At 39.4% G+C, this 26,270-nt stretch overlaps 1 protein-coding gene across 1 annotated transcript; it reads left to right on the top strand.

The window, feature by feature from the left end:
• Positions 1-528: 528 nt before the first annotated feature.
• On the top strand, positions 529-22,143 carry TMEM68 (transmembrane protein 68). Its single transcript, XM_026842674.1, has 7 exons — positions 529-552; positions 4,330-4,660; positions 7,068-7,232; positions 12,700-12,893; positions 14,965-15,025; positions 16,816-16,955; positions 19,929-22,143. The coding sequence occupies exons 2-7, from the start codon at positions 4,333-4,335 to the stop codon at positions 20,031-20,033; spliced, it is 993 nt and encodes a 330-aa protein (XP_026698475.1). The 5' UTR covers positions 529-552; positions 4,330-4,332; the 3' UTR covers positions 20,034-22,143.
• The last annotated feature ends 4,127 nt before the right edge of the window (positions 22,144-26,270 follow it).

The following is a 26,270-nucleotide window of genomic DNA, read 5'->3' as shown; positions in this document are numbered from 1 at the left end:
CACCTGGACCCCGCCGCGGCCCCGTAGTTCCCGGGGCGGGAGGCGGCTCCTGTCGGCTACCCCGAGCTTGGGGCTTTGCTGTAGTTACTGTCGGGACAGGGACTGCGGCCGGGGCGCGGTGCGGGACGGTGCGAGGGCCGCCGCGGGAGGCGGGGAGGCCGCGGGGAGCGTCCCTGGGGCAGCCGGGCTGGGCTTGCGTCCCTCTCCTCAGAGGGAAGAAGCTCGACCCGCCTCCAGCCGCCTGCAGAAGGATGCACTGTCCTGCTGTCATGGAAGCAAGAAGTAGGCCAGTTCTTGGTTTAAAACATGGACGAAAACACTCTCTGGCTTGTAGGATCTCTCCGGTTGCAGATGCCATTAGCAGGACTATCAGAGCCTTCTGTGGTGGTTTTTTTTTGGTTTTATTTTGTTTTGGTTTTATCGTGTTTGTGGTGGCATTGCTAATTCTGTTAGAAATAATCCCCATAACTGAGTGATGCAGCGTAAAGTGGTGTATTTCTGCTGGCAGGGGCATGTTGTGGCTGTTGTTCTCTAGTATTTGTGGAGATACTGGTGTGTTCTCCAGAGGTTCCACTTACACATTTCATATACATGCTGAAATCATGCTGTGTGTGGCTTACAGCGCTGTAAGTTGCTTTCCATAATTGCTTCTTCCAGCATGATCAATAGGGTCTCGGTGAACCCTGTCTCTGCTGACTACAGCTGAAGACCACTGTTGTAGTTTAGCTAAGGACTTTTCTGGGTCATATGCTAGAACTCAGTGAAAGGAATTGTATGTTAACCTTGTTTCCATTTCACTGTCAACATAAAGCCTTACGCATAAGCATAAGTCAGCGTACACTGTCATTAGTCAAATGAGAAATTGCATCTCTTTCATCTAGTGAAAATATATATAAGGTGCTCTATTAGGAAGTCAGACAAATTAAAAATACTGAGTTTGAACTGCACAACAGGAAATGTGTTGGTGATGTTGGTTGAAATAAGAAGTCCTTTAAAGGTATGCTCATATTGCAGAGCGATTCAGTGTGTAAGTTGGTTAAGGGTAAGACTTAGTTCTCTACCCCATTGTAGTTTTTAGGTTTGGATGGTGGCAGATGTCAGAAAACCTCTGATAAGGAGGGCAGGATAGTCTTTGTTTGAATGGGGTCCAGAGTGACATAGCTGGTGTTTCTAGAATACAGTGTGCTTTATCTTGTAATTTTAACTGCTCTGGGCAGTTATAGAACAGTCAGCTCTAAAGTTGGATCAGACCAAAATTACATTATCCATTAGTAGCATATATGAACTATGTTGGACCTTTATTTAGTGTGGAGCATCCTGTGCTTTTTTGATCACGGAGACAGAATCTGTCTTCCCTTCTTCACTGCCATTGCCTTTGGCAGCGTGTTCACTGTGATGGTAATGTAAATCACACTTGGGCTTGGATACAAGACTATTTTTGTGGATGTACCATGTGTGATCAGAACAAATACTGGACTTGTTACAGGGGGAGCAAAATTACAGGAGATCAAGGCCTGGAGAAGGCCTTGATCTGGTGGATATCAAGTATGAGTGAGGATGGCTGTCTGCATTTTGGGCTATGTTAGCAAAGCCTTAGCCCTTAAATTGTGGAGGTATTTGTTACCCTCTTTTCAGCACTTTTGAGACTACAAGTCCAGTTTAGAGCCCCACAACACAAAAAAGATGCCAGTGTACTGGAAGGGGTTCAGAGAAGGACCACTGGCATTGTTGGGTGGCTGGAGCATATGGAGTGTGTGGACAGGCGAAGGGAGCTGTGTGTGTTTAGCCTGAAGAAGGGAGGGCTTAAAAGGGATCTTATTGCTGCTCTTAATGAGTGGTTATAGAGAGGGGAGAGGCTGACTCTTCTCAGCAAAGGCAGAGGAGGCAACAAGCACAAATTGCATCAAGGGGAATTCTAAGTACAGTAAGACTTTTTTACCATAAGGGTGGTCAGGCACAGGATTAGGGGCCCCAGAGAAGCAGTGGGATCTCCATTCATGTAGATAATACAAACCTCCCTGAGATAATACACAGCCCTGAGCAACCTGATCTAACTCCTTAGCAAGAGTTGTACAAGTGCTGTCCAATGAGTCTTGCCAATATAAATTATTCTGTGATTCTCCTCAAGATGAGGAAACAACGTTGTTCAGAGTACAGTTGACTGTTCCTAAGAGAAGGCAGTGCTTTAGATGTTAAGCTCTGCAGCTGGAAGCAAAGGTGTCAGATTTTAATTTCTATTACAGGTTAGTGCATGGATATGCAAGTAAATTTATAAAACCACAGTAATTGCATCTGAGGTATTACATCTAACATTACAGGCAAAAATACAAGGAATACTTTGCAAGGCTGACCTGTGGACAGGATTTTAAATTCACTTGAGCACTTTGTGTCTGGAGAAAGCCATAAATAATAGAAAATATAATAGGTGGGAAAGTATAACTTCAGTAATCTTTATTAAAGCTATGTCATCACCTCTTGAGATTTGAAAAATGTGCCATAACCGATGCACCATATTGTTCTCTAGCTAATAGGTGAAACTACTGGAGAAATGCAGGTGTAACAATAGTGGTAGTGTTGAATGCTACTCCTAAATCCTACTTGGTCTCACAAGTTGTGTTTCTTGTACTTGCTGTGGGTGTTTGCTGCCTGACAGGTTCTGGAGTTCGGCTCTGGTATCTGGAATGAGAAAGGGCTTTCTCTTGCTCTCCCACACGTGCTCTCTTTCTTCTGTCCTTTCCCTATAATTCGCATCCCAAACACACATGCATGAAATCAGTAAAGTGCATGTCACTAATGCTACGTGTTTATACATTGGTGAAGAGAAATGAGCTGCTTGTCACATTGCTCTCAAGAACATGCCGAGGAGAAAAATGTTGTAAGCCTGAATTAGTGGAACAGGCATGGATCATGGGAGCAAAGTCCTTGTCATGAGATTAGCTTTCTTCTTGTTGATAGGAGTTATCTTGAGAAATGTGGGTAGAGACCAATTTCAAAACAAAAGGAAAAGGAACATCCTTGCTTTATCAGAATGGGAGGAAAGGAAATAAGTGAGATGATCTCTGTTCTAGTACACATTTCAACATCTCAGCAAATGTGGAGTAGAACTGATCTGCTTTGTAGTTTTCATTGTTATTGGGGTTCTGATAGTATTAGCAAAATTATATTATGCATTTCACTCGTTGCTTGTAAAAACAAGAGGAGGAGTAAAGGAAACATGTATCTGTCTAGGCATAGGAACTCTGCAATCATATATGCTTTAAGTCACATTTTAATAAAAAAACCTGACAAAACCCCAAGCTTAGAGTCTTTCAGAAATTATTGTTCTTAATCTGTTTCTCTCTACAACTCTACATTATACTTGCAACATGTTTTTCTTCTTGGTCCTGACTAACAACTGCTTCAAGCCTTGACCAAAACTTTATTCCAATCTAGGATAACTTTCCCCCCAAGTATTATTTATGTTGTTCTAGAACTGTAGCTAAGATAGCCAAGCATACCTGTTGTCTCATGTTTGTAAGATGAAGTGAATAGCAAGTTTTTCCCTAATTCGTACAAAGCTAAGAAAAAAACATTGCACCAGAGTTTATAGAAAGCCTGAAATATCATCTCCTAGCCCTGAAACTTCTTAAGAGCTGGCACTGGAGAAGAGAGATTCTTATATATAGACACAGTAAAGCCAGATCAGCTAAAACTTTTAGAAGACTTTTTTCAATCTTTTTTCCTTGTCCTTTCTGCTGTCTCCCTGGAACTTGGTGTTTCACTATCTGTAAATTTCCAGGTACAGTTAAAGGTCTCTACAGGAGTGAGACTTGCTTATTTGAGACCGTCTTTTTGCTGAATCATTGTATGCTTGTGAATAGTGGGATTGATCATTAAGTTTTTTTTAATACCACTGAAGTTGAGATTGTGCTATTGCCTGTTGTAATAAGTGCTTGGGAGAAGGTTTTGAGTGTACTGGGTATTGTATAGAACAATAAATTAGACTAATACATACAGCTTTCTGAAAATTGAAAATACAGTATAAATTGATATTGGTAACAGTATAAATATTCTGGATCTGCATAAGTTGAACAGTTTTTAATGAGATAAAATCTTAGCCTGACATTAAGGAATTGCACTAACTTTCTTCATCAGAACTGTCAGCATTTTGACTACATGAAAGAAAAGGACTGAAAAAATCAAGTAAACGTTTTGCTGCTGTGATGTGGGGTAAACAGTATATGAATAAAATGCATCAGAAGGGTTTTTTTTTTTTGTATGATTAAACAGTATAAGCAGGTCTACCTTTTTGGGGATTTATTCATCTGCCTTTATTTTTAAATTAAACAGGAGATGATAGGTGGAAATGAATCCTGTACTGCAGGACCAATTCCTATGTCCTACTTAACCTGCCTGACTTACATTCTGGGAGAATGGACTGGCGTGGAGCATATTGAAGATTATCTGAGTTATGCAGTCTACCTTTTATGGGTGCTTTTTCCACTCGCAGTAGTTTTTCTACTTCCGGGAGTTATTGTCATCCTCTTCTATGTTTCCATTCTCCTTCTTCATATTTATAAAAGGAAGAATGAACTAAAGGAAGCTTATTCCAATGATTTTTGGGATGGTGCAAAACAAATGTTGGCTACCCTATGGGATGGACATGGAAGAATATGGCATGGTAAGTGAGATCTGACCTCTCATTAAAAACTGTTGAAGCTCTTATTCCTGGTTTACCTTTCATAATTATCAATATATATCTGATTGTTGTTGCTGTTGCATGGAATCTAAAATTCAGGCCATTTTTTTTTTTCCTGTTTGATCAATGATTGCCAGTGGTGCTTGGAGGGAAAAAGAACCACTGAGACTTTTTTTGGATGTAAAAATTTGTGTCTTATACACTTAGTCCTTTGCTGCTACAAAATGAGATCTTTCATCCAGTTGAATATATGATATACGCAATTTTAAAAAATGGTTTAATTTCTGTCTTATTTTTACTTTCTATAACTACTCTTGGGTTTCCTCATTCCAGAAGGACCTATGTTAAAAATTAGATCAATTAACTATATTATTTAAGCATCGATATATGAACACTGAAAGTTAAATGCCAGTTCCCTGATAGCTAGTATGTCAGCATGTTAGCATAATTGAATTGCACTTAACCAGTCTTTTATGTAATGCCAAATGATGGCGGAAAGGAGCACTTAGTGTCAGTTCACTCACTTGTTGCTACTTCAAATTGACTTTAGAGCCCAGAAGTGTTACAGAACCCTACTTTTTAAATTTTCTGTGTATTTTTGACAACTACTTTTGCTACTTGAATGTCAAAACTAAGGGCTCTGTTCCTTGTCCTTTTACTCTTATTTCTTTTATAAAGACAGACTTAATAAATGATTTGGCTTTACTTTCTAAGGAAATCATAAGCCTCTTTCAGAACCATTCTGTCTAGATGCAGCTAAAGGAGAAAGAGACGTTTAAGAGCAATTTACATAAAGAACAAATCCGTCTTGAAAATCATCTCTATTTGTTCTCTAGTCAAAGGGAAGCGGGTTTTCAAGGCATTGATAACCAGATGGTGCAGCGGCTGTATCAGATAGGCTTTGTAAGACTAAGATGTAACTTTCAAATCTAGGAAAGTACACTAGATCAAAATCAACAGCTACATCAAAGAGCTTAAAATGCTCACTTCACAATAAAAAGCTATTTACTTTTTTTTCATAAGAAAATGATTTTTTTAAGGCCTTGGCTTCTTTCATCCTCAGTAACTTTTTATAAGGTCTAACTTTTTATTTGTGCAGAAAAGATTCTTATTCAGTCTGTTATTGACCATTGTGACTTTTTTTCTGTCCTGCCAGCTGCTTCTATGTTCTCTATAGACTTCTCTTGCTAAAGAATGAAATGTTTTGTGGTTATTTTTTACCCTCACTTGATTAATATATCATGGGAAGAATTTGTCATCCTGAAATCTCACAGGACTGGAAAAAAAAACCCCAAACCAAAAAAACAACCCCCCAACCAAAACCACCAAGACCAAAATCCAAAACCGGTGTGTGATACCTGTAACTTTACATATATTATGCAAATGCTAGATGTAGGTATCATTCTGGCTATGACTGGCTGCCATGGAGCACAGTTAGTGGTCCCTTGGGATGGTACAGATGATATGTTTCCAATATGTTGCAGCTTCACAGCTATAAAAGTAAAATAGAGGGAGAAGAGCCAAGAGTATCTTCAGAATTAAATCAGGATTTAATAGTATAGGAATTGCAGACCTGACTAACTTTGGAAGAAGTGACAGGGTTTGGGTTTTTGTTGGTTTTTGTTTGCTTTAAAAAAAAAAAAAATCCACACAAAAGCTACTGTAACAATACTGCTCAATATTAACTGAAATGTTTTATACTGATGTGTTTTGATACTTTCTGTAACTGAACATATTCTGCTCTGTTAACTTAATTAGAGATATAAGTTCAGTAGCAAACTTGTGTGTGTTGATGTATGTTTGAATTAAGCATATAAAGGTCCAAATAGCTTTTAGTAGTTAGTGATGGGAAAATGGAGCAAGTATAATTGAGAGAAATAACAAAGATAAGCTTCATACCCTGGAGTAAAAGGACACATGTAAATGGATGTTGTCATATCAAATCTTCTTCAACAGTTACTGGTGGCAATGAACTTTGAAATGTAAATAACAGCTTGAAATAGTTGTTTCACCACTTCTGTGCAGTCCTTATTGTGATTTATCTTGAATGATTGATTCAGAGCCTTCTGCAGCCTTGAAGACAGTGAACTGAAAAAGTAAGGAAAAATTATATAGCTCATGACAGTGAGACTGGGTGTTTTGTTTCCGGGGTGTGTGTTTCGTTGTTTTTCTTTCTTAAATGTGACTCTTTTGCTTTAATGAAACTTCTGTTTCCTGTGAAAGCAACTTAGTAAATACTGCAAGTCACCTCTTGACTTTTTAGCAGTCACTTTGCTCCTACAACTTCTCAATACCTATTGGTTTCAGTTTGCCAACTTGCCACAAGGTAGTTTCTTTGGATAGAATTGTATCAGACTTTGACATCTGTTGTGCCTTTAACTCCTGACAGGTTATGAGCTTCATGGTGCTGAAAATATTCCTGAAGGACCAGGGCTTATTGTGTTTTATCATGGAGCTACTCCTGCTGACTATGTCTACTTCATGGCTAGACTTCTTATACAAAGGAAGAGATACTGCCACGTAGTAGCTGATCATTTCGTCTTTAGATTGCCAGGTAACATACTGCATTATAAACAATCAGTTTGAGAACTCTAAATTTATTTTTTTTAGGTGTAATTAATAAATATTGTGCCACAGGAACACAGCTTTCAGAACAGACTTTCAGACAAATTTAGTGAAAGTGTTGAAGCACAGCTATCTCTAATGTGTTCTTTACAAACATGAATGAGTTTGAGACTGGCCTCTGAAAGGATGGGTCATACTCCTGGCTGGGCAACACCTTACAATGACTCTAGGGTGTTTAGAAACAAAGAGAAGGAGATCATAGGAGAAAGAGTTGTATCTGTATTAATCAGTAGCAAAGACTTCAAGAAGATGTTTCTCATTTTGTTATAAGTAGAATGAGCAGTATAACGTAATTAAGAAATAAACTGTTCAGAAGCAGTGCCCTTGAAGTTGACAATATTAGTCTGTGGAGATGATGTATTTTTATGTCTCACCCAGTTTAGTATGGTGGGCAGTGGAGCCTGTCCCCAGGAAGGCAGTTCTAAATAGAATCTTTTTTGGAGAGAAGCTGTAGGAGTGTCCAACAAGTTTGTGTGAAACATCAGGTGAAGCATGAAGAAAATGCAAAATAAGTTTAGGGCAAGATTTTGGCTGGACAGCCTAGTGAGAAATACTGCTGATTTGTGAAACCACTTGAATGGTTTGGTTTGTGTGTGTGTGTGAAATACAGTAGTATGCAGTTCTTTTCTCAAGTTCGGTTTATGACTTAAACCCTCGTAATTAATTTTGTGAATTCACAATAGTGTTCTGTAGTCTACTGATGCTTTTAGCAGAAACAGCTTGTATCAGAAAACTCTCCCTTTTGCCAGTATAGTTTTATTTCAGCCTTAATCCCGGAAAACTAAACTTCTTCATATTGATAACAGTATGGCTTTGCCTCTACAACTGCTTTCGCCAAGAGTAGGATTTGTCAGTTATCAAATCTTTTTCATACAGCTGACTAATGTAACTTATTTTGTAATTTAGATTTAGCTCCATATTGTATCTATTAATACTTATGCGCAGTTGTTTATCAAATGGGAGATTATTGTGGTTTTCTTCATTTATGCTTTAAAATAAGGTTCTAAATGTAAGTATACTTATGAGTGCTCCAGATATCATTTAGTAGCACTGCAGAGGTATCTGGCTGAATGGCTGGTCTCAATGAATCGGGTTCAGCAGTACGATGTCTAACTAACAGCTGGTTTCTACTGGCATTCTTCAGGGACTGATACGGGGACTAGTGCTGCCTAATGTTTTTATTGCACACCTGCATGAGGGCTTGGAGCATGCTCATGGGAAATTCACTGACGATATCAGAGTGAGAGAGCAGTTGATACACTGGGGGTTAGAGCTGGTATTCAGAATGCCTTCACAAAAATGAACTGGCAGAAACATCACAAAGTTCAGCATAGGCAAATGTAGTTGTGCATCTAGGATGAAGCAATCCCATGCAACAGTACCCTGGGTAGAAGGTGGCTTTGCAGGAAAAGACTTTGGCATCCTAGAGGACAAGTTGATCGTGAGTCAGTGGTGTGCCCTTGCAGCAAAGATGAACTGCGTGCTGACATTTTTATTTTTTTTTTTTTAGCAGGCGTGCAGCTAGCAGGTTGGGTGAAGAGGTTTTTTTCTCTTGTTTTGGTACCTGTGCCAGCATATCTCACAACATGGTATCCAGTTTTGGACTTCCTAGTAAGAGACAGATATTGACACACTAGAGTGTGTTCAGTGGATGATGGGGGCCTGGAGCACACAGTGTTTGAGGAGAGGCTGAGAGAACTGGATTTGTTTGGTCTGTACCAGGCAATAGTGGGGGAAGATATTGCTGTCTTCAGTGACCTAACGGGAGGGTGCAGAGAAGAGCAAGTCACACTCTTCTCACAGGTGCCCAGCAATAGAATGAGAAGCAACAGAGACAAGTTACAACACAGGAAATTTAGATTAGGTGTGTGGAAAGGTATTTTACCATGAGGGTGATCAGACACTTGAACAGATTGCCTGGATAAGTTGGGGAATCTCCATTCCTGGGATTTTCAAAACTCTGAAGGGTGAGGCCCTGAGCAGCCTAATATAGTTGGACCTGCTTTGAGTGGGAGGTTGGCCTAGATGACCTTCAAAGGTCCCTTCCAAACTACATAATTCTCTGGTTCTGTGAATGAATTAAGGCTATTCAGGGAAGATAAACCCAAAGAGCCCAGATAATGTTTCAAAATCTGCACAATAATCTATGACTGGCAACCCAGATAGATGCAACTTCTCTTGTGAGTCAAACCAGAAAGACCGCTGTAATATTATCCTAGTACTAAGATCTTGATTAAGTCTTCAGATTAAATTGGTTGCCTTTTCAGGAGATGTTTTAGTTAACCAAAAGTCATTATGCTCAATGCAGGAAAATGAAGAGGTGGGTGAGGGGTTTGTTTGAGGAGTCTGTAGGCTGTTAGACACACTTAGATTAGATGATTTAATGGTCCTTCTGTATTTATGGTTATTGAATCTACTATGAATAGCTGTGAGGAATGTCTTGTCCCATGAATCTGAATCTCAGGTCCATGCCAGTATGCAGTTGCCAGTGTGCAGGCTCATTGCATCCTCTGTGTTGGGTACTGCTGTCCTGGATTAACTGCAGTTAACTGGAGTGTGTTTGTAAAATGTTGCTTTGCCTCCTAAGGGATGCATGAGCAAGGGGTCAAATGTGCCTCTCCCTACTGCTTAGTCTTGAAAGATACAGCTTGATAACTTATGGAAGGGAATCTAACCTAATAGGAGTTCTATAGATATCAGGAGATTCCTATTGAACATTGCCTAATGCATCTTTCTTTCACATCAGTGCAAAAGAAAATTATTTCATTGTCTCAGTTTATACTGTATCGATACTATGTATGCTTCTGTTGCTTGCATTTTGGGGCAGAAGCATATGAAATGTGGTCCTGTGACTTCTTTTATTCTGTTTTCTTTCAAATAAGTCATGAAAAAAAAAACCCCATCCCCCACATTCCAATGGATTCTGGTTCTTTTAGATTCTTAGCTGTGTAATGCTCAGGAATCAATTGATTTTTCTGAGGTTGAATTAAGAGAAAATCTTTTCTCAAAGAGTGCAGTGAGGACTGAGATTACACTTGTGTTCTTCTCCATCACCCTCTCCTATATAGTACAGGCCATGTCTGCTTCCCAGTGTCATCTGGAACTCCTCTTTAAAAGGTTGCCTGCTATTTTAGGCATCTAAGACAGTCCCTCTCCTGTAATGCCCTGGAGGAAAGGAGTTGTGCCTTCCTGTCTGTTACATACACAAGGTGTTGCAGAGTGTCTTGTGGACTAGATGTTCTGCAGATACACGTTACCTACGTAACATACGTATTACCTAGCATAGTTACCTACAATTGTGTAAGGTTGGATTTAGTGGTCAAAAATTATTCCTCTTTGATCCTAAAGGTCAACCGCAGGAAAAAGATTACATCCTTGCCATCTTGCTACCAGGTAGCTGACAGCCCCTATATTACAGTCACTGGGGCTAAGTTAGAGAAATATATAGAGAGCACTTATTGAGATAAATGTTAAATGCATTACTGGGTACTCTCCCCTTTCAAACATCAGTAGGGGCACAGTGTTGTAGAAAACAGGAAAAGTGTTCTGGGGCAAAGGGCAGAGTTCAGATTGAACTGTGGAATAAAATTAATATTGGACTTGGTATTTGGAAAAAGTTAGCATCCCTTATTGCTCTGGAAGACAAAAACCCCATGTTGTGATAGTTTTGAGAGGTGTTTATTGTTTAAAGTGGAAAAATAGATTCTTGGACACTTTAATGCATTAGCCAGGTACTACCCTAGTGTTTCTTTTGACTCCATGATGATCATTGCCTTGGGCACAGCGTACCTTGGTTGTCCCTTCAGGGCCACTGCACTATTTCCTGTCTCTCTGCTGTTCCAATAGAGCCAGGTTCTTCCTCTGTGCTGCTGGATTAGTGGTATTGATAGTAACCTGTGACCCGCCGGCTAGGCTGTGAGATATAGCTCAGAATACAAGACTTATACTAGAAGTCAAGAGGGGAAATACAGCTGAGAAATTTTGTGAAGACTTGTGAAGACCCCACTGCTATTCTGTATTACAAATTACAGGTTGTCAGCAGTGTGCAAGGCAGGCACAGCAGAATGAGACAGATGTAAGGCAGCTTGTGTTCTGTTGTCATGTTTATAGACAGATCCTGATTGTGTATAGATAAATATAAATGAGGAGTAATTATACTCGCACCACCTACAAAGACTAGTTAGAAATCAGAGTTTAGTCAAGACTAAACTAATGATATGCTGTCTCATGTTCTCCTTCCCCAAGACCTTAGTATGTGGGCTGTAAGAGAAGACAGATCTCTGTCCTCTTAGTTATATTTGAACACTTGTGTGTGTGTGTGTGCGTGCATGTATGTAACAAATGTGTGTTCATAGTAACAACTATTCATTTGTTAATCTGTTAAAAATTAAGATCTGTTATTCAGGGCCAAACTTCACTAGATCAGTTCTGTGTCCTTGTCTATGACTGATAAGGTTGTTTGCCTCAGTGGGAAACTTAAAGAGAAATAATCTTTCCCATACTGCTCAGTCATCTAAAGTTCCTATTTTGGTATGCAGTATTCATAAATACTGTATAAATTTAAGATTTATTGAACCAGGTGAACATGATTGATTTCCTGCAAATGGAGGTTTATGCTAGTTATGTTCTTTCACATTAGACTAGTTGGCTAAATAGATCAGATACGTGCCCATTTGGTGCTTGTAAGCAAATTTTGGATGTTTTGCTGTTCTTGAAAAGTCGGGTCAGTATGACATTTCAAATTCAAGTTGATATGAGGAGTTTACATAACTTTACAGTTAAAAAATTCAGTAAATGAAAAATCTTAGCCGTAGATGAATATACCAAATCCAGGCTTTCACGATGACTCTGTGTGAAAGCTGTCCAGGTACTCACAGACTGAACCAGGGAGTCAATTCCTGCAGTGATCTGTAACACAGAGAATGCTGCACTTTCTTTGTCAGTCTGCTTTTTCTGCACAGACTGCTCTTTGTTTGCCAATCACAACAATTTGCTGGTATTTTCTCTTGTTGCCCTTTATTAGGACTGTACTACATTTGAAAAGTAGAGCTTGAGCAAAGAGCCAGTGTCCTGGGGCCAACTTGACAACTCCTTTGAAGGGACACATGTCACAGACTGCTTGCCAGTTTTTTCCAGTTTAGTCCTGATTGTGAGATAGCACCTGGCTTTACTATGACAAAAAAGCCACTGAAAACCCTAAATACTCATCTTAGACCAAAATTCATAAGGACTTAAAATTCATTCAGGACTTAATGCTTCAGTCTCTCTAGAAACATCTTTGATTCGGGGTTACAGGCTATTAAACAAGTAAGTTTTAGCCATTCTGTTCTGTGTTGGGAATCTGTACTCAGTGGTAGTATGAATTAACAATTTCTCAATATTATCTTACTCTACAGGTTTTAAAATATTGCTTGATGTACATGGAGTTATGCATGGACCAAAAGAAGAATGTGTCACAGCTCTGAAGAAGGGCTACCTGATAGCCATTGCCCCAGGTGGAGTTCGGGAAGCACTCTTTAGTGATGAAATGTATACAATTATCTGGGGTAATCGGAAGGGCTTTGCTCAGGTAGCCATTGATGCAAAAGTGGTAAGTATGACAGATCACAGAAGAGAAACAAAGAATACTAACTTATTAGTACTTTCTTCCAGGGAGAGCTGTTTTGATTATTATATATTTGGTGTTACATTGGTGAATGTTGTGAGTGTGGTCTGCTTGCTCTCATGTCTACATTTCAAGAAGGCTTTGGAGTCAGCTAAGAATAGTGTGGTCAGAAAATCCAGAGTTTAAAAGGATGAGAGGTGAAATCTAGGATAGTTTCTACATTACAAGCTTGTGCTGTTTTGCACATACCTGGTCAGGATTGTGATGGCCCAACCCCTGATCAGAATGGTTCAGAAGCAACTGTGCATCAACATTTCTGTTTCCAGTATTGCTCAAGTATCCTGTGACCCAACACAGTATAGTCTCACTGGCAATATGTACTGTATTGGCATTTTATGGTAGTAAGGAATGCCTGGGGCATACAGCAGCAGCAGGAGATGCTGTTCACTAGTGTGAACTAACTCTTCAGTTCTAATATATAACATTGTTCTTGGTCAGCAACAGGTAATTATTGGAAGGTGCATAAGTGTATGATATATTTGAATTGTAACTATTTTAATAATCATTTCAGAGTCCCTCTCAGTCTATATTTGTACTTGAAAGATGTGTGCATATGTCCATAGGTCTGCATATACCTAATTTGAAGGGAAGTCTCACACCAAGAGTTTTATATTTAGGTACTGTTAAAGAGAGACTAGTTAAATCTCTGATTTTACACAGAAATATAGTGCTTTAAAGACCCAATTTTAAGTGTATGTCACTTTTCTCAAGAGGAAAATAATACTGTTTAAACAGGATATTTTGGACAGGTTTAGATTTTACTAATGTATTGTAATAGCATATGAAAGGCCATACTTGGGATTCAGTGATGGTTGTACTAATAACATTTATTTTATCAAATGTGTGTTTAGTTCCCTTTATGCACTCACACAGGTCTTGCATGTTCATCCCCCTCTTCAAAAAAAACCCTGAGAGGTGCAGTAGAAAAGGAATAGTGTCCTAGGCAAGCTGAAAGTGGGGAAAATCTCTTTAGATTAAAGATTACCTTTAAGTCACCTTTAATAGTGAGCAGAACTCCTCATGGAAAGAAAAATGTGTCTAAAACTGGGAATTTCAACTTCCTGAAGTTGTCTCATTTCAGCAGTTTGCCAGAATTTTTGTCATATAAATCAACTTGGTACATATAAAAATCTCTACCTCTATGTCAAAAGTAAGATGTTCCAAATAAGATGATTCCAAAATAAAAAGAAGTTTGTTACCATTTGGTTTAGCCAACTGTATTTCTTTGCATTCTCTATAGTTGCACTGGATTATTTACAGACTCTTCCCACCCTGCCCCGGTCTCCAAAACCCCAAACTTGATACCTGTCTGAAAAGTTTCATTTACTAGCTCATCTCCATGCTTGTAATAATAAAAAAAAAAAAAAATCTGAACGTTTGAAAATCCCATGAAGAGGTCTGTATGGATGCTACGTGCAGTGAGTACACACTATAGAGTGATATTAAAAAGCTTTATGTAGTAGTCAACCCCCGACAGCTGTTTGCAAGTTCAAACACAGCAATAAAAACTTGAAATATTCAACACCGTTCCAAATATTCATCAGCAGAAATAAATCATGGACATGTATTGAATATGAGCCATCATATGTGAAGTAATACAATCAGCATAGCAGATGAGTTTAGGGTCACAATCCTGTGAATTCTTCCCTTTGAGCATAACTACAAATTAGGTAAGACGTTTAATCGTTTAAGTCACAACTGTGCAAATGCTGCTATTTGAGGGGAGGCTTAAATGTTCCATAAGTTATGAAATCCTGGACTGTTTTGAGGAAAATGGACTTGCTATAACAATGATACTGAAGTTTCATGGTATTCTCCAGCTTGAAACCTTATAGCAGACGTTTGCAGAAGAATTTAAGAATACTTGTTTTGCGCTCTATATGTCCTTGTCTGAGAAACACTTCTGAAATTGATTTACATGTTGGATTTAAGTGAGGTAGAATTTTTTTAGATAGTGCTATCTTCATTAAATTCTTTATTTTTTTTTCCCTCCTAGCCCATCATTCCTATGTTTACACAAAATGTTCGAGAAGGCATTAGGACATTAGGAGGAATAAGTAAGATATTTTCTATTTTTTTGTAGTTTATTTTTCCATATGTGTTCAGCTTATCTCTGTAGAAATAATCCCCATATAAATTTGAGATTTGACGCAGCATTATTTCTGGAGCTTTGTTCTCCAGTAAAGTTCAGAGATGATATGAGGATTTAATATCAGCATTAGATGTGGTACTGGCTCATCCAAGTTATTCTCCACATGACAGTGTGCCTTCACAGAAGCAGTAGAAGAAAGGAGCCAGAAAAAGGCAGATAGATTTAGAGCACTTTTTTTCTCTGCTTATATCTTCTAGGCCAACTCTAGGTTTTCTGTCTGTTAAGAAGCAAAGTACCACAGGGGTTTGCAACTGACATGTAATTTCTTTAAACGTACTCCTAAAACTCTGTGCTTACACCTTTACCTGTACTTAACCTTTGAATAGTTTGAAATATAGTTAATCTGTAGTTGTTTTACTATTCAGCACTAGATCAGTGGTTCTTCACAGAACCTTGCATTTACCTGCTCTCTTTCCTCATCTTTGTGGGACTTGGAGCCAGCACATGAATAGATGGAGGTATGCCTCCATCACTTCTGCGATGATTAGATGCCCACATCTCTGCTGATCTGCTAGTGTTAACCCGCCTTTTTTTATATTCTCCAATTTACTATCTAGCAGAAAGGGCCTGAACAGTCTTCTCCATGCTGCATGTTCTGCCTCAAGTATGGCATCATCAACTTCATCAGAGGATTGCAGACAAACCAATTGTGTTTCTCTCCCCCTCTGATTAAAAGCTATATATTGCACAGAGAAAGCCAAGGCATCCGATTTAGACACACAGAATAATTCACACGTTCGTCAGGTTGTACAAAAATAAACAGCAATTAATTGGTGCTGTGTTCAGGAGAATCTTCCCAGACAAGCAGAAATTTAAGCCAAAATCATTCATGCTACTTATATTCTACAGCAGAGGTGCTAGAGGAATTGAATTCTGTTGATCACTGGAGACATTACTCTAGTTTCAATAGTTTTGGAATATTCTTTGTTCTTACAGGTTGTATACAGAAAATTCCATATCTTGGTCAGTAAGGATTTTCGTGTGCCCACACCTCAAAGAAATTTCTTGTCTAAAATTGAGAGAGAGAATATTAGCACCCATTCTGCAAGGAATTTTTCTGGTTGCATTTGGGCTAGATGCTTGGAAGGTGGCATGTGGGAAAGATGTGTCCTCTTAGAGCTGATAGAAATAGCTGTTTTTTCTCTCTCTTCATGCTGTTTCACTGCAACCAGTGCGTGATCTGAAAGAGCAATTCAGTCTTTTAGCATGCTTGGCCTTTAGACAGATAAGACTATTTCTGATACTCTAGACCTCAGCAGTACCGAACAGAATAGTCTTCCAGTACTAGTTTCTTATGCTAACCTGTAAAATTAGCTGAACTGTAACCTGTATTGTGTAGCATTCCCTTCCTCTGCAGAGAGACAGCTACTGGATTTTTCTCTTCTTCTTCCTTCTCTTTGCAGCTACTCTTTGGAGGAGAGATTTCACACCGTTAGGGTTGAAACAGGTCTGATGTTAGCATTAACACAGCTTTTAGGAAATGAAAGTTAAGGGTAGAATAGCACTTGAGATGACACATTGTTTGAGAATCTGGGTCAGGGGTTGGATTACTTGACAAGACAGTTCTAGTTTTAAGACTTACTGGGAAAAAAAATTTACAGAATAATCTCAGTCTCTCTTTTTCTCTTTCTCTCCTTCCCACCCTCCCTCTCTTTCTGCTGCTTTCCCCTTTCCCCCTAAATTTTTTCACATTAGAAATATTTAGGTCACTATATGAACGTATTAGGTTGCCAGTAGTTCCTATGTATGGTGGATTTCCAGTTAAGCTTCGTACATTTATTGGAGAACCCATTCCATATGAACCAAATGTAACTGCTGAGGAACTGACTGCAAAGGTAAGATAGATATATATGTATATATTTAATATATTCACTGTTGTGATAGAAAACACTGGAATATTCTTATCAAGTGGTTTCTGCCTCGGGGCTAGTTACACAAGTTGGTGGAATCATGGTAAGCTTTGAACTTACTTAACTGAATGCCCTTCTTAAATGTTGTCTTTTTATTACTACACCTTGCAGATGTTCTAGGCCTTTTAAAGTCAATACTACACTCTATATTTGCTTCAGGGACTGAAGCAATCCAGTCAGATAAGACTGCCCTGGGTTGATAAAGACATAAGCACTTCACCCACAGAAATTGTTCTGGTTCTTGGTCTTTTCAGAAAGATACTAATGAAGCCTTTCAAATATAGCACATCTGTGTTACAAACTATTGAAATTCCATACCATTAAAAAATAAGGTAAATCATTTCACTGCTTTATACAATGTGTTTCCATTTCTGTTTCATCTAGCTTCTCACCCAACAAATTAACTTCTGAATGTTCCCCTAGTTCAGATTTAGGTGGTTTATAGCAAGGATTGTCAGGTCCTCATGTTCATTCAGTTTATTAATAGATTTCACAGTGCAGAGACATAAAACAGTTAAGTGATGGAGCAGTCAGATGGTGGGAGCTGAAATAGCCATTTCTGAAAGCTCTACAGATGGTCACTTTTAGCATTCTCAAAACTTCACTTGAGAGAAAGACATTTTTCTCCTTGACCATGCAGGTGTCATTTCAGTTATCTCTCCTCATCTGTTTACCTTCTGATTAGATCTCTGCAAAATGATATCTTAAAATGTTCATCTGCATTTTCTTATGCCCTGGTTATGGAAAACTGATTGTTTCTTTTGGGGGTTCAGTCTGCTAGGACTTCAGAACTGTTTGCTTTCAGGAGAGAATGTCTGTTAAAATGACTTTCAAACATGCTTTGGCATCTACATTTGTGCCAACCCTCACTTGCTTCTGGCTTAAGTGCAAATTCTGCTAGATAAGGGCTCTAGAATATGAATCCCCTAGAATCCTAGTTAGAGTGATTTTAAAGTTGTATATCATATTTTGGCCTATGGCACAGTATGCATTTTCCCAATGAAATTAATTAAAAATAAGCTCAATTTTTTTTACCTAATAGAAATTTTATATCTGTAGAGACACTTAAGACTACATCTATAAAGGGATGTGGGCAGAAACCTTCTTCCAGGGCTTAACAATTACAGAATCAGAATGACAGAATCGTCTAGGTTGGAAAAGACCTTGAAGATCATCCAGTCCAACCATTAACCTAACACTGACAGTTCCCAACTACACCATATCCCTCAGTGCTATGCTGACTCTACTTTTAAACACCTCCAGGGATGGGGACTCCACCACCTCCCTGGGCAGCCCATTCCAACACCTAACAACCCGTTCTGGAAAGAAATGCTTCCTAATATCCAGTCTAAACCTTCCCTGGCACAATTTGAGGCCATTCCCTCTTGTCCTATCGCTTATTACTTGGTTAAAGAGACTCATCCCCAGCTCTCTGCACCCTCCTTTCAGGTAGCTGTAGAGGGCGATGAGGTCTCCCCTCAGCCTCCTCTTCTCCAGACTAAACACCCCCAGTTCCCTCAGCCGCTCCCCGTACGACCCGTGCTCCAGATCCTGCACCAGCTTCGTTGCCCTTCTTCAGACACGCTCAAGTCATTCAATGTCCTTTTTGTATTGAGGTGCCCAAAACTGAACACAGGAATCGAGGGGCGGCCTCACCAGTGCCGAGTACAGGGGTCAGATCCCTTCCCTGTCCCTGCTGGCCACGCTATTGCTGACACAAGCCAGGATGCCATTGGCCTTCTTGGCCCCCTGGGCACACTGCTGGCTCCTGTTCAGCCGGCTGTCAATCAGCATCCCCAGGTCCCTCTCTGACTGGCAGCTCTCTAGCCACTCCTCCCCAAGCCTGTAGCCCTGCTGGGGGTTGTTGTGGCCCAAGTGCAGCCCCCGGCATTTGGCCTGATTGAAACTCCTCCAGTTGGGCTCAGCCCATGGCTCCAGCCTGTCCAGGTCTCTCTGCAGAGCCTCCCTGCCCTCGAGCAGATAAACACTCCCACCCAACCTGGTGTCATCTGCAAACTCACTGAGGGTGCACTCGATCCCCTCATCTAGATCATCAATAAAGATGTTAAACAGGAGAGGCCACTTCATATAAACAGTGGGAGCTGTACCAAGAATCACGTTTCCCCTTGCTGACCACTGGTTTACAAAGGCAAATGGCTCTCAGTTCTGTCTCTGGCCTTAAGAATTCAGCTGCCTGTGCTTCTCTAGGCAGAATAGGAAGGTTACGGCATGTCCTCACCATAGATTTTGCATATTGCTCTGGTTTTGAATGTTTTCCCCGAAGAGCTTTTATATAATAAGAAGGGTTGCTATTAACTTCTGCATTTTTGAGTCAAAGTGAATGCTGCTGTCATATGCAGTATTTTAGATATGGTCTAAGTGTGCTTTACAGGACCAGATCCTTTAGGGGACTTGGGTGCTGGGATAATTACTTTGTACGAGCCAAACGTGCTGAGACACAGTTGTGTTGTTCCAGTGTTGCTTCCGAGCATGTGTAGAAGCAAAGCTCTTGGCTCTTGCATACTGGGAGAGTGTTACTGATGCAAACCTGGGCATAGGCAGAAGTTTCTGAGTTGCAGTACAGTGTACAGGTGCTGACATGCTTTATAGATCTAGGTCTCTTCATTAATTTACTCCATTGTCATTTTACTATTGCGTATCACTAATAGAGCTTGTGAACACAGCTACCAGAGATAAAAGATACTAGTTTATTGGTCTACTTCTTGGCAGCGATGCCACAAAAACTCCTGTGGGCTTAAACATGGGAAAATATTAGTTTGAACTTGCAGTAGTTCTGCAACATTTTGAAAGGATGAAAAAAAGCCTAGAAATTGTGTTAATGTATGAACAATATAAAGATGACTTAATCTGACCAAAACCTTTTCTCTTTCCATACAGACGAAAGCAGCACTCCAAGCTCTAATAGAAAAACATCAGAAAATACCAGGAAATATATTTAGGGCTTTAATGGAACGATTTCAAACACAAAAGAAAGAAGATTAAGGTCTTCTGAATAAACGACTATTTAGTTACAATATTCTTAAAGTCATGTTTGTAATTTATTCATTCTTCTAATGATAGGTTTTAAATATGGTCCTAATGATACTGCTGTGTAATTTAAGACACTTGCCCTTGCCCTTCCCCCTGTCCAGTATCAAGCTCAGGAACCCATACTTCAAATAATCCATGATGGGGCAAAGCTTAGTTTTTGATAAATGCATTCCTACGTTGAAGGTGTTTTTTTCAAAAAATGACACTGCAAGTGTTTATGAACATGGTCTCTTGTTTGTTTGTTTTATTCTTCCCATCCCCACTACCCCCTGGTTGCTCTTTAACCTGAATGTTAGAGCTAGAGTCTTACTGTCTTGATCATCATCTCTGTAACTAGATTTTACAGGCCAGATTAATGCTGTTCAGCATTTATGAAAGCTTTCTTTTGGTTGTTACTCTCACCCTGCTGGAAAACATATTCTGTGGCCTGCAGAACCTCCAGCTATGCCTGCAAAACCTATGGTGTTTAGTTTTACTGGGTGAGCTCAGAAGAAGTTTAGAGGAGTCAAAATTGATTAGAGAACTGCAGTGAACCCGGGAAGTTTGTTATGGAAACCACTCCGATGCCCTACAATACAGCTGCTATGCCAAGCCATTTTGGATATCTGCCCTTGAGTAGAAACTTGTCCTGTATACTTCTCAGTCAATCTGCAAATTTTCCTTTAAAAGAATTAGCCAAGCATTTGAACTTTAAGTGGATATGAGAGTATTGTTTTAGTAATGAGCTCATAAAGGTTTATTTGGCAGGAAAGAAAAAAAATAGTACAACACTCCTTTTAAAAGTAGCAGTTCTTTTGAAAAGCAGGATAGACTTTCCCAAATACTCTTTAAGTCTAGTATATGTGTAAACTGTTAAACATCCATATTCTTCAAACATGGTTATTTACGTAAGTTACTAAATCGGGGGTGAGGGGGAAATCCTATATGCTTTCCTTAAGTGAAAATAATTGAATGAACAGGAAAGGGTTGCAGGATTGGGCTTTCGTGCACTTACAGTATTTTTTTTTTTTCTGAACTAAAGCCTATGCTTTTATTGTCAAAATAGGAAATATCTGAAATATTTCTTCTGATTGCCAGCAAGTTTAATCTACCATTCTTAAATTAACATCTGGGACCTCTCTAGTTTTGGGATGAGGACAAATTCCCTAAGGAAAGACAAAAGAGGTTTTTGCTATATTATGTCATCTCCTTTCAGTATTGTTCAGGTTTGACCTTTAAAATAACCCAAAACAAGAAAAAAACCCCAACTTTAGAAAGAGCAGTTGTATTTAATTTAGTACCCATTCCTTCCACTATTTAAGCACATGCTTTGCTTTATACTCTTTTCAATGTGTAAATTAGTGAGATCACATAAGTGAATATGGATGAAGCTCTATGTTAGAAAAATATCACTTTATGGGAAAGAGTCTATAAATTATGGTTTGCAAAAAGCTTATCTTTATGATGTTATTTTATATCAAAAGCATTTTATGTGGTGTTGAATTAAATCTTTTAAACTTGGGGAAGAATCATATTATATAAAAGCAAATGCCCATTCTGAAGGGTTTTTTTAAATGGCTTGGGTTTTATTTGAAGGCAAGATTGTGTTCTTTTTAATTTATCAGAATGTTATAAAAAAATATCATGTTAACACAATGTCATTAAAAGCGATAATGCCAAATTCTTACATTGGAGTATTAAGTATGGCTTTGTTTTTACTGTCCATTGTGAGGAAAATATGCATCAGTCTATATTGTGAAATTCTCAAAGGCAGCTGAACATATTTTGTGTTGAGGTTGCGTATTGAGTATATGTAAAACAAAACTCAGTCTAAAAGGTTTGTTAGACATGAATGAATTTGTGATCTGAGATTTTTTTAAAAAAATTATTTTACTAAATATGTGGGCTGTTTGATGCAGTTTTGTCCCTTTTAAGTATTGAAAGATGAGTATAAAAAAAAAAATGAAGGGCAGTGTTGGTACTCTTCAAATGTTCATATTTGTATAGGCCTTTCATATTTATTTCTCTATATAAAACAATGTATAGAAGACACCTTTAGAATAAAATTTACAACTGGAACAGGCTTCTGAAGTTTTGTGTTCTGTTTGAGCCTAAATGAAATTATACATGGCCTGCCCTGCTGAACTTTCAGTGGTTTTGAGCAGCACATAATACCCTTGAGAAGCTCTTGCCTTGTGTCTGAATAGGAGTGGAAGGATCAAAGCCCCAGAAGGAATGAATTAAAGGAAAAATAATTCAGACAACAGTGGAATAGAGGACAAAAGTCTCATAAACTATAAGGTCCAAGTTTTAAGAGTTGTAATCAGTGCTGCAGGAGGCCTTAACAGGCACTGCAATGCCACTTCTGTTACACTTTAAGATTTCACAACAGAAAATATGTCTCAAAAGTAAGGTTTATATGTATTTGGTGTGTGAATGATTACCTACTTTATTTCATTGAAAAAGGAGGCAGGCCTGGAGAGAGATTCTTACAAGTAAGGCTATAGACCAGGCTTTAGCTGATTTGGTTTACTGTGCATCAGGCAGAAGTATTTAAAGGAAATTTTAGCAGCATTAGACTAGACCACTGATTGATCCAAAGGTTAGCCTTTGGGTACACAGAAGACAGTCCAGGTTTCTCCATGCAAAGAGCATAACCAGGATATACAATTTTAGGTTGTTTGGAAGAAGAAATGGACCGACTGCTGTACTGACAGATATTTGTCATTATCTCTCAGCAAGACCCAAACCTCCTACTGGCCAATTTACTGTCCTGTTGTGTAATAGCAGAGCTCAGTCTGAACATCTATTATTAGGATGCTTTCATATGAAATTAATCACTGCAAATGCAAGGTAGAGCAGGTAATCAGCATTGTCAACACAATTGTGTGGTTCATCCGGTATTGACTTTGCTGTACAAGTATGCCATTATGTTGCTTCATCCTATTACTGTAGAGAAAGATACGGCTATGGTGACACTTAATGTGTTAGCTCTACACTGCTTAATCCCTGTTAAACCCATTGTAGACACTAGACTCATTTTTTTTGTGTATTATTTTTGCACCAAAAAATTATTGTACCAGAAGTAAACACGGAAGTGCATGGAATTGCTACATGAGTGTAGTAGCATGGGAAATACATGTTAAGTAAGATAATCTGCTAAAACATGTTTGCTGAAACTTTATGTGGCAATCTGATGTCACTTTCTTAGTTCTATTCACTTCGCTTCATGGTTGTGAAGGTCCTTGCCAGCAACAAAATGTGTTTCGACAATACAGATCAATGATGCTAATGCTTGTTTGTGTATACATATAATTTTAATTCACAACTAGTCAAAATAAATGTTAGTCTCAACACAAATTATGAAGATGATCAGGGGGCTAGAGCACCTCTCCTATGAGGACAGGCTGAGAGAGTTGGGGTTGTTCAGCCTGGAGAAGAGAAGGCTTTGGGGAGACCTTAGAGCAGCCTTCCAGTACTTAAAGGGGCCCACAGGAAAGATGGAGAGGGATTCTATCTGGAAGTGTAGAGGTAGGACGAGGGGTAATGGTTTTAAACTGAAAGAGGGTGGATTTAGATTAGATACAAGAAAGAAATTCTTTACTGTGAGGGTGCTGAGGCACAGGAACAGGTTGCCCATAGAGGTTGTGGCTGCCCCCTCCCTGGCAGTGTTCAAGGCCAGGCTGGATGGGGCTGTGAGAAACCTGGTCTAGTGGAAGGTGTCCCTGCCCATGGCAGGGAGGGGTTAGAATGAGATGATCTTTAAGGTCCCTTCCAACCTAAACCATTCTATGATTCTATGATACTTTTCTGTCATGGGTTATTTGCAGTATTTGCTTGACTGCTTTTTTTGAGTAATTTTGTTCTGCACAGATGGTTGCAAATTTACCACTTACTACCTTGAATTTTGTCACAACATACAGTGAGTGCATACCCATATGTTACTTCCTGAAACATTTTTAAATTGTTACACTCCCTTCATGTCTAAAGATTGATTACAAAAGTGTAATAAACTTTTGAACTGTAGGGATAATTTTTTTTTTTAAAACAGAAGTGTTTTCTCATACTTCTTGCTTGTACATGTGTTTGTGTCTGAAACCTTACAAGAAGGTAAGACACCATTTGGAGTTAACATTATGCTGCTTATATAAGGCAGACCCAATATTTTTTTCCCTACCATAGAGCTGAGTTAGCTATTGTAAAGCAGATCCTATTCCACCAGGTCTTGTGTTGCAGCTATCACATGAGAGAAAACCCACCACTCCCTACTGTCCATACTAGTTACTATAATGAGAGAGCACAGCATGATTCTTCAAATCACCTTTAGCTCCTGTTTTCTAGCTAAAACCACTTCATGCTTTGTAAACATGAGATGCCAAAGTTCTAACAAAAGACAGAGGGAAGTATTGTGTTGTTCAGAGAAGAGTTTTTAAAAAATGAAAGGGAAGAAATGTAACCATTTTTACCTAATTCCTTTTAATGGAAAACAGAATATGCATCAGGGAGAGTAGGAACTTACAGTTTTGTGGCATCTTTACAGGGAATTTGTGGCAGATGAATAGACATGAATCCTGTTGTAGATGTGGCTGATTGTATATTCCAGACTGGGGTTTGCTTTTCTTTTTTGTCCAATGGTGTTTTCTTATGGTCAGGTCTACACTGTGCTCAGAGCAGCTCCAGTCTTCCTTCAGTTACTTCTTAAGTTGTAACAGAAACAGAGGCTCCAATAAACATTGATTATCTTTGATTGATTTGAAGTCTACCAAAGCTACCTAGAAACACTTCTGAGCTCCTATTTCAACTGCTGTGATGGAGCTGCCACCTCTGCAGACACTTATTTAATGATCAGATTTCTCCTTACCATATAAAATCTACTCTCCTGACAGATCTACCAAAGCTTTTGAAGTATCCCGTCCATTTGGAAATGGATTAATTTTCTTTTGCCCATCATGCAGTGGATTAATTTTCTTAAGTAGCTGACACAGTAGTTGCAGGCTTTCCTGGTTGATTTTTTTGCCATAGATTTCCACATTCCAGACAGAGTTTTTGGTATCTTGATCTTGCTTTATGCGAACAAGATTGAGGGAAAAGGCTGACTGCAGCTTGATTCAGTCCCTGAAGGCATCAATAAAAGTATAAACCAAGCTCCACGACCAAAACTAGCACACCCAAACCTCAAACAAGTTTTGGAATCACAGTTCTGGACAATCTTGAGTGACGGTTTTAGAAACAAAATTTCCTGGCTCCTTTTTCTCCTTGCAAAGACCTAGCACCAGTGCAGAAGCATAGCAGCTCTGATGGTGTTTCCAGGACCAAAGTTGCCATCTGAGTTGGGCAGCAGCAGGGCGCTTGGTTGCGTGCAGCAGCCTCAGAAGGCCTCAACCCTTTGGAGCTTGTCTGTAGCAAAGTATAAGCCAGTGGGCTCGTGGATGGTACCTAGTAGTCAACTCTAGTAGACTTTGCTCATCAGGTAGCAGCACATAAGGGTTGCTATTTCCTTTCAAAAGCAAGTTAGCAATCATGCTTGCTACCCAGTTCCTCTCTCTGTCACTCGTCTTGGTCTGTATTCTCTCTTGCATACTCCCCTGGTCCCCCTGATGATACCCAGGATGGTTCAAGACAAGGCTTGAATCACAGCAAAGCTTTGCCTTTGCAGGGGAGTGAAGCGAGCTCGAGCACCTGCAGATGCAATGCTGAGGTTCACCATGCGGTGAGGGCAGTGCGTGGTGCTGCGCTGCGGCGGGGCTGCCTTTGCAGGGCAGGCAGAGGAAGGAGCAGCAGCCGGGCTGGCCCAGCCACCCTGTTTTCTGTGCCTCAAGTGCCCTGAAGTATCTTGTTCCGCCCAGGGCTGGCTCAGGTGTGGTCAGAGACGAGAAGTTAGAGCTGAGGAGCTAACATGGTTAAGTTCTGGTCTTTGTGCGCATCTGACCACCACCTTTAATATCCCCATAGAGACCAAACTTTATATGGAAGACTGCTGTTCTAACAGGAGAGAAAGCTTTATATAAAGACCCTCTGGTATTTTTCTGTCATATGTACAGTATCCACAAATAGCATTTCTGGGAGGCAATAAGCTTTCTGCATAGCAGCTGTAATAAATGAACCAACAGACACTCTTATGCTATGCAATTTATTCCACCATTCTGATGCAGCAACTGGGTCGTGTACATAGATCTGAAGTTGTGCTGAACACATCACTTCCAAGTTGCT

The sequence above is a fragment of the Athene cunicularia genome, assembly GCF_003259725.1.
Source record: "Athene cunicularia isolate RWA chromosome 2 unlocalized genomic scaffold, athCun1 chr2_part1, whole genome shotgun sequence".
NCBI classification, from domain to species: domain Eukaryota; kingdom Metazoa; phylum Chordata; class Aves; order Strigiformes; family Strigidae; genus Athene; species Athene cunicularia.
This window is presented reverse-complemented; position numbering and strand designations above follow the sequence as displayed.